This window comes from Mizuhopecten yessoensis, unplaced genomic scaffold (genome assembly GCF_002113885.1).
Source record: "Mizuhopecten yessoensis strain PY_sf001 unplaced genomic scaffold, ASM211388v2 scaffold11003, whole genome shotgun sequence".
Lineage (NCBI taxonomy): Eukaryota > Metazoa > Mollusca > Bivalvia > Pectinida > Pectinidae > Mizuhopecten > Mizuhopecten yessoensis.
Genome location: NW_018408830.1, coordinates 172,615 through 188,255, shown reverse-complemented (window position 1 = coordinate 188,255; position 15,641 = coordinate 172,615). Strand labels below are relative to the sequence as shown.

At 38.1% G+C, this 15,641-nt stretch overlaps 1 protein-coding gene across 2 annotated transcripts in view; it reads right to left on the bottom strand.

Moving 5' to 3' along the window:
• Positions 1–2,411: 2,411 nt before the first annotated feature.
• Positions 2,412–15,641, bottom strand: part of LOC110464518 — a 59,534-nt gene continuing 46,304 nt past the window's right edge. Inside the window, exons 1-2 of one of the 2 annotated variants that reach the window (XM_021519770.1) lie at positions 12,661–12,751; positions 2,412–7,733 (exon numbers count right to left, since the gene is read on the bottom strand). In XM_021519770.1, the coding sequence (XP_021375445.1) occupies positions 5,704–7,707 (2,004 nt within the window). In that variant the 5' untranslated portion in view covers positions 7,708–7,733; positions 12,661–12,751 and the 3' untranslated portion in view covers positions 2,412–5,703. Of the gene's footprint in view, positions 7,734–12,660; positions 12,752–15,641 lie in introns of those variants that run through there. The other variant, XM_021519771.1, reaches the window with a different exon arrangement.

Below are 15,641 nucleotides of genomic sequence, written 5' to 3'. Positions count from 1 at the left end.
ATATTATATGTTATCTGACTTAAGGTGTTTTAAATTGAAATAAAATGTTATAGCACAGTCATTTGATAATTTTCAATAGACAAAATCACATGGTACGTAATTTTAGTAACATCTATAGCTTTGTTTGAGCCGTTAGTAAAGTTGAACCTCAGAGTGTGGATATTGCTGTTTTCTTAAGGCGTTGTCAAAATCCAATGTTCCGCTTTCGTTACAAATATTTATCTGCACCATTCAAGATAATGACAAGATCAAAGCCCCCGATAAGCTATTCGATTTGTTTCAGGTGTAAAAACCTTAAATAAAAGGCTATAGGCTACCGATCTTGATTTCCAAATTATTGCCTCTATCGAATCTCTATGGGAGGTTTAAGATATACAAAAAATCCATTTGTCGCTTAAGGCCCCCAAAAAATAAATTTTAAAAATGAGACGAGGGCGGGAGGCATTTATTATGTTCATGTCCATAAATGTAAAGAAGGAGGCACTTTTTTATTTTTTTTCTTCATGACAATACATTAAATGAAAAACATGTTTTATTCTTAAACAAATGTCTCTTTATTTTTGTGCATGAATAAGGCCTACAGTGGCACCACGGGTATCTGCCTCGAAAAAATGGGGGATAGTACACCCCACCCCCTACACGTTTCGAGACGGATACCTTTAGTAACACAATATGTTTGATTTTTGAATTTTTAATATAAGAAAATTTAAGCGACGTCGACTAAATCAATTGTTTTCAACAAGAATATTTAATAGCACAATTATTGCACAAATTATTCTGACAACCGTTTTTCAAATAAATCATAACACTTCCAAAGTACAAGTTTCCTCGACATAGTTTGTGTGTATTAAAGAGTGACTCAATAAGATAAACAGGCAAGGAATGGACAAAAAGTCCGAAAAATATCAATTGCATAGGTATATTTATGTGTTACTCTTACCAGTCAAATAAGATCTTGTTAGTAAATATGGGAATACGAAAACAGTCATAGTCATAAAAGTATCAGAACAGTAGAAATTCTTTGTTACACAAAAATTCTTCGATCGATTTCGATAACCATGATTTTGACATCACGTACTAAATAATTGGTGTCATGAAAAGATGGATTCATATTAAAATCAGATATACTAAAATGGGTAACTCGTTTCATTTCACAAACATTTTATTGAATATTGCATCTTATACACATTTCAAAAGGAATTGGGCAACAGACGTAATGCCTTTACAAGCCCTCTCCTATGGTATGGACAATGTATATTTAGGCAATAAACTGCATAGATGTGGCAGACCAACTGGCAGTTATACCAGTTGGTCTGCCACATCTATGCAGTTTATTGCTTATATTTATATTTCCATAATGAGAATTCGCAATTTTTTTTTAGGTCTTTTCCAAATTTCAAATTTCCCGCTTATTACCGTCAGGTCAGGTCAGTATCTAGAACGGCACAAAGATAACAGCTGACGTCATGCGCTATTTCCCATACAAAATTGAAAAGACTCCGCAACTTTCGTTAATAATTCATTTGATTTTGATTTATATATATATCATATTCTCGATTCATAAATAGTAACAAATGACATTTTGTAAGTAACTAATCAAGTGTCGTAAAACATTTTCCGATTTTATTGCGACCTATATCCGGCGCACGCACTCAACGGAAGCCCGCAGTAATCAGGTCAGAGTTATATTTGCGGTCCGGCATGTTGTTGATGTTGATCGTGCAACCGGAGAAGGTTGAATTGGTGAAAAATCCAGGCGTAAAATTGTTTGTTGATCTCACAGACACTTGAGACAGCCAGCTGGTGTTAGGGATCAAAGCAGAAGATACCGATAAGTTCGGTAGTGACGCTGTTAAGTCGCTCGGAGGTGCAAAGACCAACTTTTGTTATAGTCTCATAAGATGAAGCTGCTATTGGCAGTACTTAAGTAGTAATATAGAAGGGCTTTGCCACACCAAATGTAAATATTACAATTTATTTATTGTGAAATAATTTAAAAGTTTTTTCTACATCTAGGACAGAAGTCATCGACCAGAGCTCCCACGCAGTGTCTCGTTAATTTAATAATAATAATAATATTAATAATAAACTTTATTTATTGAGTATACAAAACCTGTTTAGCAAAGCTAATCTTCCACTGGGTCCTATGTTAGATAAATTGGTTAGTTAAAAGACAAAGTCGTATCACAGCAAATAAATGTACATAAAATAATTGTTGGTCTTACTAAAACAGCAATTCATATCACAGTTATTTCATAATTTAAACGGTCGTTCAATACAATTACAATAAAATTATCACAGAAGCAACGAAACATATTCCGTCCTTAACCCATTATGGTTTTCATTAAAAGACAAATTGTCTAATTTACATATATGCTAATGTAGCAAAAGCTAAAAAAAATTGACAGAATACACGCTAATATAGCGAAAATAAAACAAATCAAAGCTGTATCTAAAAAATATAATAGTAAAAATAAAAGACAATTAAACCGCATTCTTAATGTTTTTTGTCAAGGAGGAATAGAGTCGTACTTCAACCGGTAAATTATTCCAAATCTGGCTCCCTTGTACCAAAAGGTGTTTGGGATAAAATGTGGTACGGTGTTTGGGTACCTTGACAGAGTTTTGGGGTGCTGATCTAATATATCTGTTTGTAGACAAATTAAAATGATTAAAAAGATATCCTGGAACTAGATTATTTATACATTTGTACACCATAACACCTCTTATGAATTTCAAATGTTCGCCAATTGGTAACCACCCTAATGAAGAAAACATTTCTACTGATGGTGTATCAAATGGAGCATCCAACAGTTATCTTGCAGCTTGTTTCTACGCTTTTGACAGCTTTTGTAGAAGATTTTAAAGAGCATCCGCTCCATACTGTGCTACTGTACATGAAGTGGGGAAAAAACCATGCATGAACATTTTTAAGTCTAGCTGAAAGTGGTAAATATTGACGGATGCGTCGAAGTAAACCAAAACCACTGTTAATCTTTGAAACAACAGATGCTATGTGATCTGACCAAGATAAACTGTTGTCAATTTTTACACCAAGAAGTTTTTCACTCTTTACTTGTTCAATACATTCCTGATCTAATGTTAGGCTTAGAGCATGATCTATTCTGTTAAGTTTCTGTTTTGTAGCAATAACCATACATTTCGTTTTATTCCTATTTAGAATCATTTTATTCTTATTACACCAGTCTTGGACTTTACTCAGATCAGTTTGTAACTCATCCTGTACAATAGAAATAGAACTTACAGATGCACTCAGAGTCGAGTCATCAGCATACATATCTGTACCTGATTTTAGCCCAAGAGTTAAATTATTGATAAAAATAAGAAACATCAGGGGACCTATTATGAAACCCTGTGGAACACCATGAGTAATTTGATTACTTTTAGAAATATGATAAGAAACTGTCACTTTTTGAAACCGATGAGAGAGATAAGATTGAAACCTGCTCAAAGATAATTTGTCACATTGATATATGGCGAACTTTTGAATTAAAACCTCATTATCTACCATGTCAAAGGCTTTTTTAAAATCTATAAAAATAACACCATTGACATTTCCTTTGTCAATTTCCTTTGCCCACTTATTAACAATACTGAGTGAGGCAGTCTCGCAAGAATGATGCTTACGGAACCCTGACTGTGAGGAAACAAGAAGATAATGTTACTCACGGGGGGCAGAGACTGACTAGGGAACAGAATTTAGGTTATGCGTTATGGGAGTTCTCTCCCCTATCCTACAGAGGTGGATTGTGATAAAGATCAGTAAAGCATCTCTGTTACCTTGATTACTATTTTAAAAAAATGGCATGGTTCAGGCAGACGACCATAGGCTTAGCAGAATTTTAACTTGAAGAAGGATTTCATTCACATAGAATATTGGAGTTTCAACAAGAGAATACATCTACTTGAGAGTGCAGATGGATTACATGATGAAGAACATAGGATGTAAGATAGAAGAGGAGATTTATAGTTGGCAAATGATTCTGGGTCACCACGTGGAGCTCGAAGCCATTATCATTCTATCCCCAATGTAGTGATTCTGTTCCCTAGTCAGTATCTGCCCCCCCGTGAGTAACCCGTGATACTTCAATAGCACTACACAGGGTGGTAGATGATGCCTGACTGAGATACTTCAATTAACACATGACATGTTGTGAGCTAGTATCAGAGAGGAATATTTAAAATTACAATTTACATATGGTTGGCCACTGTCTGAGATATTTCAAATAACACATGACATGATGTTAGCTAGAATCAGAGAGGATTATTTGAAATTGCAATTGATATCGGGTAGCCACTGTCCGAGATATTTAAAATAACACATGACAGGATGTAAGGTACTGATGGTCTGAGAAATGTTTGTTTTTCAAATTAAATCAAGCAGAGGGGTACATGTAGGAGTTGGTGATGTTCATTTATTGAAAATTTTGATTGAATGTGAATTCAATAATAGAAGGGAGATACTCATACTGTTCATCGTTATTTACCAGTTTTTGAACTTCGAAGAACAGTAACTGTATGTATATGTTCGAAAAGGTTATTTGGTATTTATTGCTATTTTGTATATATATCAACCGATTATTAGCAACATCAGGTTTAAAGTGTTACAATTTCCATTCAACTAAACTTCTTTTTTAGACTATTACTTTTTTACAGTTCTTAAGGATTTTTAGTGCTTTCCACATGCGAAGAAATGAACAAACAATGACTCAGGAAATTGGAAAACTTTGTTCGTCACATTAGTTGCCCGTTAGCTAAGTACTCAGTTCAAGGGGCCGCGGTGACAGAGTTAAAAGACACCTGACAGTCTAGAACCACTAGCCCCCTCCTGCCATCACTGGGTCGCAGAACGTTTGGTTTCAAGGCCTACATTGGTCAGTCACCAGATACTGGCCGCAAGGGGTTTTATTTCTCCGGGCACTCCGGCTACCTCTACCATCAAATCTTTACACTTTTTATATGTACAAAACAACAGAAATCAGTTCAGCTACAATGTAGTAGGCTGCGCGACACTTACAATAGTTTAGGATAGCTCAAGTCTCTCACACTGGTAAACTTGAATGAGGATCATCCAGCATACATAATTTATACAGTTGTTGGATCGCACAACGTTATATGATGTGCGGTGTGCGCACGATTAAAAATGTGCAATAACAGCGTGCGAAGAACTGTGACAATTATCGCGCAGTTGTTCGATAGGTATCATGGTTTATATATATAAAGGAATGGTCTTTGGATAAACACGATTTCGTAGTTAAACTTACATTTTTCCTGATTGAAAGTATGTTGACATGCTTCATCCATGTTTCATGGTCATCTACCTATCTAACAGTAATTGACAAACCGCCTGCCAAACTCGTTTTAAAATGACCTTAACCGACACGCAGGTAGATATACGGTTAACAGACAAACTTGATGCAGATAACGTCCAGCTGTGTTTTTGATAATTGTTATATCATCGTTGAACTCTGACCGGCGATCAAATCCATACAATTCAGTTCGCACGTGTACTATTACCTTACCAGACGGGACACCCCATTGTTGACAGTTTTAAAGTCATTGTAAAAGTGTAACAAACATAAAAGAAGCAGAAGTCGTAAAATCGGATATTGATTGTTTCACTCTAGCCTCCCGGACGTTTTCATACCGTATCGCACAATAAATATGAATTTCATCTTAATGTTAAGCTAATTGGAACAATGTGATGAAGTTCATTTGTTCTGATGAATCATTAGTCACCACAATTTTATCCCCACATACGGAGATTGCCCGTGGTTGGTTGATACCGTCCGCTTCCGTTAACAGTTCTCGGATGTTTGTCCCGTCCCCGGACATCTGTACCACGTTGTTGGAGCCGTAACCACAGACATAGGCGTTACCTTGTTCATCAACGTCAACTCCAAACGCTTGCCTAACGACACCGACTTCCAAGACGTCAGTGTTGTTGTTGTCATCAGACAAACTTCTGACGACCGTTCTGCCTGGAGTGTCTGTGTTATGTGTGATGAACAGTTGCCCATGCTGGGAATCATAAGACATTCCCAATACCATATCACCATATCCGTGTAACATGTGTGTCGTACCGTCCTTACTCATACTGCACACTTCGTATCCTGTACTCACGACGAATTCACCATCTCTGTACGCTATACCGTAGCATGGCTGCCCTGTGTTTATTTCAGTGAACAGTGTAAGACTGGAGGGCCCGACTGTCACCGCACATATACCCTCGGGATTTTCTGTAGCCGCTGCAACAGTCATGCTATCCACCAAACAAAGAACCCGGGGCTTTCCGTTCATTTTCAATTCGTTTACGACATTTCCGTCGCTACTGATTAACTTTAGTTTCCGGTTGCTAAAATCGGAAACAATCATTTGGCCATCAGGGAGATTAACAACTCCAAGTATACAACAATCTTTCGTATCCGATGGACATTTAATGTATGTCTTTCTGATTTCTTTCATTTTACGTCCGAACAATGGTTTGTAGAAAACATCCAAGCCACCTGGAACATTCCTGTCCTTCTTCCGAACAACAACTTTACCAAGGCTCGAAACTGCTGTTACGTTTGAGACATTGGAATGGATTTCAAAATCAATCTTGGTGGTGGAAAATTTTCTTATTAGCTCATCCACCAAGTTCTTACAGGACTCGACCTCGGCCTGACCTCTCTGGTACAGCAGGACCGTGTTCGGGAGATCTTTCTGTTGTTGCGCGGCCGCGGACGACTCCAGAGTATTCTGCATAGCTACTCTCAGCCGCTCACATTTCTGACTTGATTTCTTCAGCTGCTCTTGCTCCTTTTTGTACGCAGAGACTAACTCATCTGTGGTTTCCCTCTTCATCTCGGCAATACATTTATTGATCTGTTCCTGAAGATCGTCGATGCCTTTGAAAGCCATATCTTTGTCGTCTGCAATACTTTGAAGCTGTAAATAGAAGTCCTGTATCAGTGGTTTCAAAGCATCCACCCCCTGTTGAAGAGCATTTCTGATTTTATCCAGACGACAGGTGCTTTCTACTTTATTGCAGAAATCCTCGATCGAAGATACGTGTTTACAGCTCTTGTGATCAGCAACCATACACTTACTGCAGCCGAGAGATTTGTGATCCTCACAGTAGTAATGATTCCTCTTGTGGTGCTGATGACATCTTCTGTCAGATGTTCCCTGATGCTTTAGGTGAAACCTGCCTGATTTACTGATGTCGACAGGATCGCATTCGGTGTGAAGTATGTCATGGCAATCGTCTTTACAGGACTTGCAGAATAAAGATTTTGTCGCTTTACACCAGAAATGTGCGGGCGTCCTGTCTCCCTTTTTCTGGCAGGGTTTACAGTGATATGGCTCAGTTGTCTGGTTCGCAATTTGTATCATCTCTACGGCATGACTGTCAATCGGGAACTGCTTGGCCCAGTTTTCTGTGTCCTCAGAATTGTCGTGAGGGTGAGTTAACTTCCTACATACCGGACAAGTAAAGGAAGACGCCGTATCACTCGTCCCCGACACCTCCTTTACGATGTAGCTACTCAAACAATCCTCACAAAGAGAATGGAGGCAGGGAAGACACTTCGGTTTGCGCAGCTGCTCCAAACAGATTGGACAATCTAGGAGGTGTGAGTCCAACAAGCCATGCGGTGTACTGTCCACAGGGGGAGATACTAGACTGGGGCCACCTTCTGCCATTTTACGTGACACGGTGGCTCACTTACCTACAAATATATAGGTACAGCCAAACATTTACAGAGTATTGTATTGAGATGCAAACTAAGTATCAAATAAAGACTACATGGGTCCAAAACCGATATCGTACTATATGTGTTGTATACCTATTGAAACTTGTAAATATGCCTCGGTGAAGGCTTTCCCTCTGCCGAATTTCAGTTCCGAAGCTGAATTCATGGACCTCCACCAAGAAGTCCATAAAGACATCTGTTATAGTTAATTGTTAAGTCAACATGACACTTATTACGAGGATGAATTTGAAAATGTTAATTTCAACTCAGGGGATCTTTTTATTGAGAGGGTATCGAAGCAGCTAACATCGTTATAACAAAATTTGAAAAGCTACCTAGAATAAATCTTGAATTTATAAGATATCTCTGAACACTGTTTTTGTTCAAATATGAAGAGCATCATCATTTGTAGATATAATCAACTTAGAGTGCTAAAAATCAGAACAACGATTGTTGAAGAGAAGGGGTTGTAATAATGCGTCAAAGAAAGAAACTAACAAAACAAAAAAATAATAAACTCCAAATAGATTGGCATCCTGGCCCCTGACGAAGCCAACTGGACGTAATATTGAGCCTGAGAGCAACATTTGTTTGCTAAAAAGTCTTAGATATTCAAAATGGACTTAACTTTTCCACACACCAAAAAAGAAAATATATCTATGTCTGGTTATCAAACATACCACATTTTCCGGAGGTATCCATTTCATAACGTCTTTCAAGTATTATAATGTTGTTTTTTACCATAAACCCTCATACACTGGAAGAAGTTTATAAGGTCATTATTTAAGGAAACATTGTATACTTAAATCCAACTATCAGCCCAAAACCATGTCTACAGCATTCTTGAAATTTTGAAGAGTTCCCATATTTTGCTTTGGTAACGGATTTGGACATTTGATTTTACGCAACCTCTCAAAAATATCTCGACCGTCTATAGCAAGATAGCATCTTGAGCAGTGTAAACATTGTACATAAAATGTTTCTGACCCTGGTAATCACTTTTGCTTAGACTTTTTGGACCTCAACACAATATCTAAAACACTGCATTGCTAGAACACATCAATAATAAAGCATCTTGGCTCTTGATCTTTTGGCTCTTTGAATGATCAACTTTGCAGTTTTTAAAATATCCAAACCCTGTGACCTTCAAAGTAGATTAGGGTAAGTTATATGAGGTTTATACCAGGTAGACACTGTATTAATTTCATGAACACGGGCATAATGTAATTAATTATAGAAGGTGTTTATATCAATTATAGCTCGTGGCTACTTTGGAACGAGGCCAGCACGTAAAGGTGACCCTTGACCTAATCACAATATCTCAAGCACTTGTCATCGAGAGTAAAAACATTCGTATACTTTAATTTTGTAAGGTGTATATTCCACAGCATCTGAAAACGAAATTGCGTATTTCTAATGAAGCCATGAAGCGAAGGGAAGATGATTGATATCCTATATACTACTCAAATTTTGCTAAAGATCACCTATACTTTGAAAACAGAAATCAAAATGTTAGAAAGGATATTATATTTTCCTTCCGTACTGTTTTGGGCGAATATGTTAGCCTTCCAAATCGTCCTCTGTGGGTGTGTTCAGTTTTTCCACGTGTACACCCCTTTCAAAGGCTAAGCGAGGATAAGAAAGGTTGCAGCAGACCTTCGGGTGTCTCAAAGTGTGGTTGCAAGAATGTGGAATAGTTTCCTAACTAACAGAAACCTTTCCAGACGTCATGCTGGAGGTCGTTTTAGGGCTACAACGCAGCGCCAAGACCGATATTTGCTCATACAGGCACGGTGTCACAGGTTCCAGACTGCCACAGTTTTACGAAATGACCTCCCAAATGCTTCTGGTACCTGGGTAGCCACTCAGACAGTTAGGAACCGTCTTCATGATGCTGGTTTAAGGTCATGTAGACCAGCAGTACGAGTTCCCTTAACTGACAGACATGTTAGGGACCGATTAGATTGGGCCCAAGCTCACAGTACTTGGACTATTCAGGAATGGGAACCCGTTCTTTTTACTAACGAGTCCAGATTCTTTCTCGACTTCACCGACAGGCGCGTTAGAGTATGGAGACAACCTGGGGGAGGTTCCAGGCAGGTAACGTTGTGAAACATGACCGATATGGCGGAGGAGCTTTCGTGGGAAAACTGACCTCTATGTCTTCCATAACGGTTCCGTTACGGACAAAATTTACTGCGATGAAAACCTTGATGCCTATGTCAGACCCTACGCTGACGCTATCGGCCCTGACTTCATCCTTTTGGACGATAATGCTAGGCCACAGAGAGCAAGGGTGAATGAGCAGTATCTACAGCAAGAGACTATTCAGCGAATGGATTAGCCAGCCCGCTTGCCGGATCTAAATCCCATTGAGCATGTGTGAGACATGCTGCAGACAGCTCTCTTTATCAGAAATTATCAGCCAAGAACGCTCCAGGAGCTAGGAACAGCTTTGGTAGCTGGGTGGAACGCTATCCCACAATACCGGATAAGCCATCTCATTCGGGGTACCGCAGATGTGGTGAAGCTGTAATTGATGCTTATGTGCGTCACACTCGATACTAAAACAGTTTCTGTTTATTAAGGATGATTTTTGTTCAATTTAAGTTTTTTAGTGAATACCTCGTTGTTACCAACTTTAAGGGTAGCCGTTTTCTCATTTTCCGACTGTAATAACATTTTTTGGAAATTTTGCATGCTGATGAATTAAAAGAACGATACATTTTTCAAAAATAATCTCAGTATAAACCAAATAAAATATTTCTTTTCACATATGCCCAAAAATAAAAATGATCCGTTGGAAAATGTGAGTAGTATATATAAATGGTGATGCTTAAATAGTTTATCCGACTCCTTATTCATTGCAGTAACAATACGGGGGAGCACCGACAATCTGGAATTCATGCACTTTGCAGTTTAGAGTTTAACAAAAGATTAATCAAATGCATTGTTAAACGATATATATGTATTGTTGTACACAGTATCAACAGATATAAAGTCCAACATGGGACGTCCTACTTATGGGGAGCCTCCGAAACTGAGTCCCAACAAAGACGACCCTGTTCCTCAGATACAACAAAAGGTCTGGCAGTATTCATTTTGGTCATTCCACCGGGAAGTGTTTAGTGTGTAACTACTTAAATCGTTTTGTATGTTAGATAATGTATGCATATTAAGTTTGGCTGAAGAATAATTTAACTGATCATCGACATACTTGAGTGGGTGAAAAAATGAGAATATTTCAAACACTTGAACAATCCTCTGACGAAAGAATCAAAATAATTTGTATCACAATCAAGTGTCCGATCTCCTCTTCGAAATGCTTACCAATCTATATGTTAAACAATCAATTTATTAACTAAATATGCAGTGTTTCTTATCGTTTTGTCAATCACATAATGACTGATGTTGGCGGTTGTGATTTATACCTGTTTTCGTGCTAATAGAAGGTTTGTACCGTATTGTTACCTGCCTTTAGAATACTTTGAGATATGTTTGTCGGTTACCAGGCGCGGATTTAGGGGGGGGGGCACACCTGGCCCCGGCCCCACCTTTTGGCGGCGGACTGACCTTTTCCGGGCCGGCCCGAAATGGTCTGGTCGGCCGGGAATGGGGACATATTAACATTTTAAAATGCATCAAATAATGCACGGAGCTTGTATAAAAAATCTGGGGCTATGCCCCACACATCATACGGCATCCTAGCAAGTATTGTGGGTTTCCGTTATCTGATATTTTTACTATATTTTCTTTATTAAAACAATATTTGTTGGCATCGCTACGCTCGTCTACTTTGTATCTTGACCCTAAAGTGTGTTTTTTTATTTTACCACCTCCGCAAAACCCCAAGTTGCAACTTGCAACGCTCGGCGGAAATATACTAGCAAAAGTTGCATAATTATATCATTGACCGCTCGTTAAAGATGATCTGAAAATTAATACTTTTTATTGTAACCTTCCTAGCCGCCCGGGAGATCATATCATTATACAAGAACGATAAAGTGTTTTTTTCGGCTGACATTATTATGTATATTTTGGTATTATCTACATTGTTGGAACTGTTTAACNCCCCTGGTTACATGTGTGGAACATGTCGAACTGTATTATACTGCGCATGAAAGTTTTTCCAAGAATCACACCTCCTTACATTTTTGTTTCGTTTTCCATATATCTATCATTACCAATACAGCTTGTTTATCTGGAACAAACCTCAAACCCCCCTTACGGGAGGGGGAAGACCCCTCCTGTACCTTCCCCCTACTCGCGCTACGCGCTCGGGATGCTGCCTTCGGCAGCACACCGGTGACTGTTGAGAAAACAATTTCTCGGCCCCCCCGCTTTTAGGAAATTCTGGATCCGCCCCTGGTTACATGTGTGGAACATGTCGAACTGTATTATACTGCGCATGAAAGTTTTTCCAAGAATCACACCTCCTTACATTTTTGTTTCGTTTTCCATATATCTATCATTACCAATACAGCTTGTTTATCTGGAACAAACCTCAAACCCCCCTTACGGGAGGGGGAAGACCCCTCCTGTACCTTCCCCCTACTCGCGCTACGCGCTCGGGATGCTGCCTTCGGCAGCACACCGGTGACTGTTGAGAAAACAATTTCTCGGCCCCCCCGCTTTTAGGAAATTCTGGATCCGCCCATGGTTACATGTGTGGAACATGTCGAACTGTATTATACTGCGTATGAAAGTTTTTCCAAGAATCACACCTCCTTACATTTTTGTTTCGCTTTCCATATATCTATCATTACCAATACAGCTTGTTTATCTGGAACATAGCCTGCGACAATGATGCATAAATATACCATATTTAAACGTTAAAATAGATAATTTAATTTTGATATTATGTTGATTATAAAACTTATAAAGCACACGTCGCCGTACTCACCTGTCAGTCCCACAGTTGAACCCGTACGCCAGGTAATCTGTGACCAGGTGTACGGGTCCTCTAAACATGTCTGCTCCGCCTTGGTAATGTGACCCGGTACACTAATAATACGACTGTAATACCGGGAAAACGGTGTATCCGGATTTGGCAAGAACTCAAAATCTATTATGATTCTCTTTATTTCTTCTGAATCGAAGATTCACAAAAATAACAATATAAAAATGCATTCATTGAAAATTGACAAAGTAACGTACATGTTATATGACAATATACAAACTTTAATTCAAAAGATAAATTGTATTACAAAGTACGAGTTACGCTGGAGCTAGCTCCCCTTTGCGTCTCTATGCTCCTTAACTTATCTTAAGTTACTGAAGAGAGATGACCATCATACAAAATACAGAAAAGGGAAGAATGTTACAATTGACACATTATGAAGTTTAGGTTAAAATACCATTTGTAGTAAAGTTTGCACATTATGAATATACAAGTTACATATTGTATGTGAAAGTCATGTAACTCCGATGAATTCAACTCATGCTCTGCATTTCATCCAAAGAGGATATGAAACAGATCATAATCAGTCATGGAATGTTAATACACACTAAACATTATGTCTTTTAACTGTACAATACCTCACTATAAATTATCTCCTAATTCTCCTGTATAGCCACATTGCAGAACTATGTGGATGTACATAAAGCCACATTTATGACATAATGATTCACCGTCACACTCATTGATAGTTATAATTGATTTCATGACATATTGCATAGCTTCTGTTTTGGCTGGAAATTTAAATGCCAGTCTCCATAATACATGTCGTACTAAATGACTGTGGATAACAGAAAATCTAAAATAATCGCCATCATTGGCCCTTCTGTCTCGCCACGCTAATTCCTTTACTGAGTATACGGTATTGTTTACTTTAACACGCTGCATACATTTAGATGGAAAAGCACAGTTAGTTATAAAATCATTAAACACTTCAAACAAATTATACTTTTCCAGTATTCTTAATATATTAACTGCGAACCCTTGTCTATTTGAACTTTATTAAGATTCTATAAAAAAATACACGAGACGACAAATTCGTCTTATCTATTCTACATAACCTACATGTATCTAAGCACAACAATTTCTTAATGTCTATATAGGTTTCTATACTAGTCCATCCAAGTACACGTGTGCATATATCTGTAAGGGTTGTAGTCTCAAAACCTTGATTTGCTTTCAAGATGAAATATTGTGCTCTTTCAAGCATTATTATTTCTGTTCTTGATAAACACCATAATTCACAACCATATATGGCTACAGCATACACTTTACATTTGCTAATTCTACTTAAAGTAAGTGAATTTAAAGCACTTGAATGGGCTTCACATCAAAGGATGCGCATGAATCCGCTCCGTAACTTTGTACATGCACGTAAGGTACGCTCTATTGAATTAAATTAATTGTTCAGCATTACACCAACATTGACGATATTGTCAACATTTTGAAGAACACAATTATATAAATACAGAGTCTTACGTTTCTTCATTTTTAGGAAATAGTTACAATTTTACTTTTAGCAGAAGAAAATATAAATTTTCATTTCTAACTGTACTCTTCACATATGTGACCGCGACTGCGAAAATGATGACAAATGCGCATATTTTTTTTATGAATTCTGCACATGGTTGGAATGTGATCTTCATGATTTTTAACTAAACGTTTATGTTTCTGTTATTAATCAGAAGTATTAAATATGATTGTGCGATGTATTATGTTGTTATAAGTCGACATGAGTCGGACATCGTCCATTTAATTACTTGGTTTAAATTTACCGCCGTAATATAATCGGAACACGAATGGGAGGCGACTCCAGACTATCTTCCGGCCGATGACCTTGTTGTGATAGACGCCGCACCAAACTTCATTCTGTTTCGCTAGTGTTATAAGGATTTATTATTTGTTCACAGCTTAATATCAATATGTCAGTTGTTGTGCAAAACATCGCAAGATGTTGCTTCATAGGAGGGGTTATCGTACAAGGTTTTTTTTCTGTCTTAACGTTAATTCCTAGATCCAACGTTAGCTACAGTGATCACAGGGACTTATCGCCGGTAATGCCGGTGTGTTTGACCGTGATATGATATGATACTATATGATACTATCTTCACATTCGTATGTGGCTAAAGTTTGAAATTGCATATTGCGAATACTATTGTCAACAAGGGCCTTTGGTTTGACTTCGTGCCAACCATGAGTTACAACTTTCAATATGAGTCAACTGCCAGTGGCGACTAATGCCAGAATGTATAACAGTCGAAATAGGTTTGAACCAAGATCAACCTTTTATAAACGAAATAGAGACTGTTGACAAGCTGTACTATTCAAAACTGTACACTGCGTCCAAAACGTATGGTGATCTTTCTTCTGATAGCGAGGATGAATTTATTTATGAATCTGATGTTTCTGCAGATAATGAACAAGATATATCGTTTGTGTCGACAGAGCCAAGCCAAGTAACAGTGATATTAAAGAATGTATAATCAAGTCGAAATTCCGAAATGATGCATGTGGTTCTTAATTGTATAGTGGCGAGTTTCGATACCACTGTCACCAGCTAACACGTGATGAACTTTATATCACAATCAAGGCCGAACTTTTTGCCCATCGCAGGTCCCACTCAAACGCGCCTGTCGACGAGAGTGATCTCCCTACTCCCTACGTGTTTCAAGAACTTCACGATGCCAGGAAAAAACATCCATCGAACTTCTTGTGTGCAAATCTCAACATAAATAGTCTGCGACACAAATTTGATCAGGTACATGAACTACTAGCAAACTATACAGTTGATCTCCTATTCTTATCGGAAACCAAAATAGACGATAGCTTTCCTGATGCACAATTTAGTGTAAATAACTACCACCTGTGGAGGGCCGATAGAAATTCTCATGGCGGCGGAATTGCAGCATATCTACGTTCGGACTTGC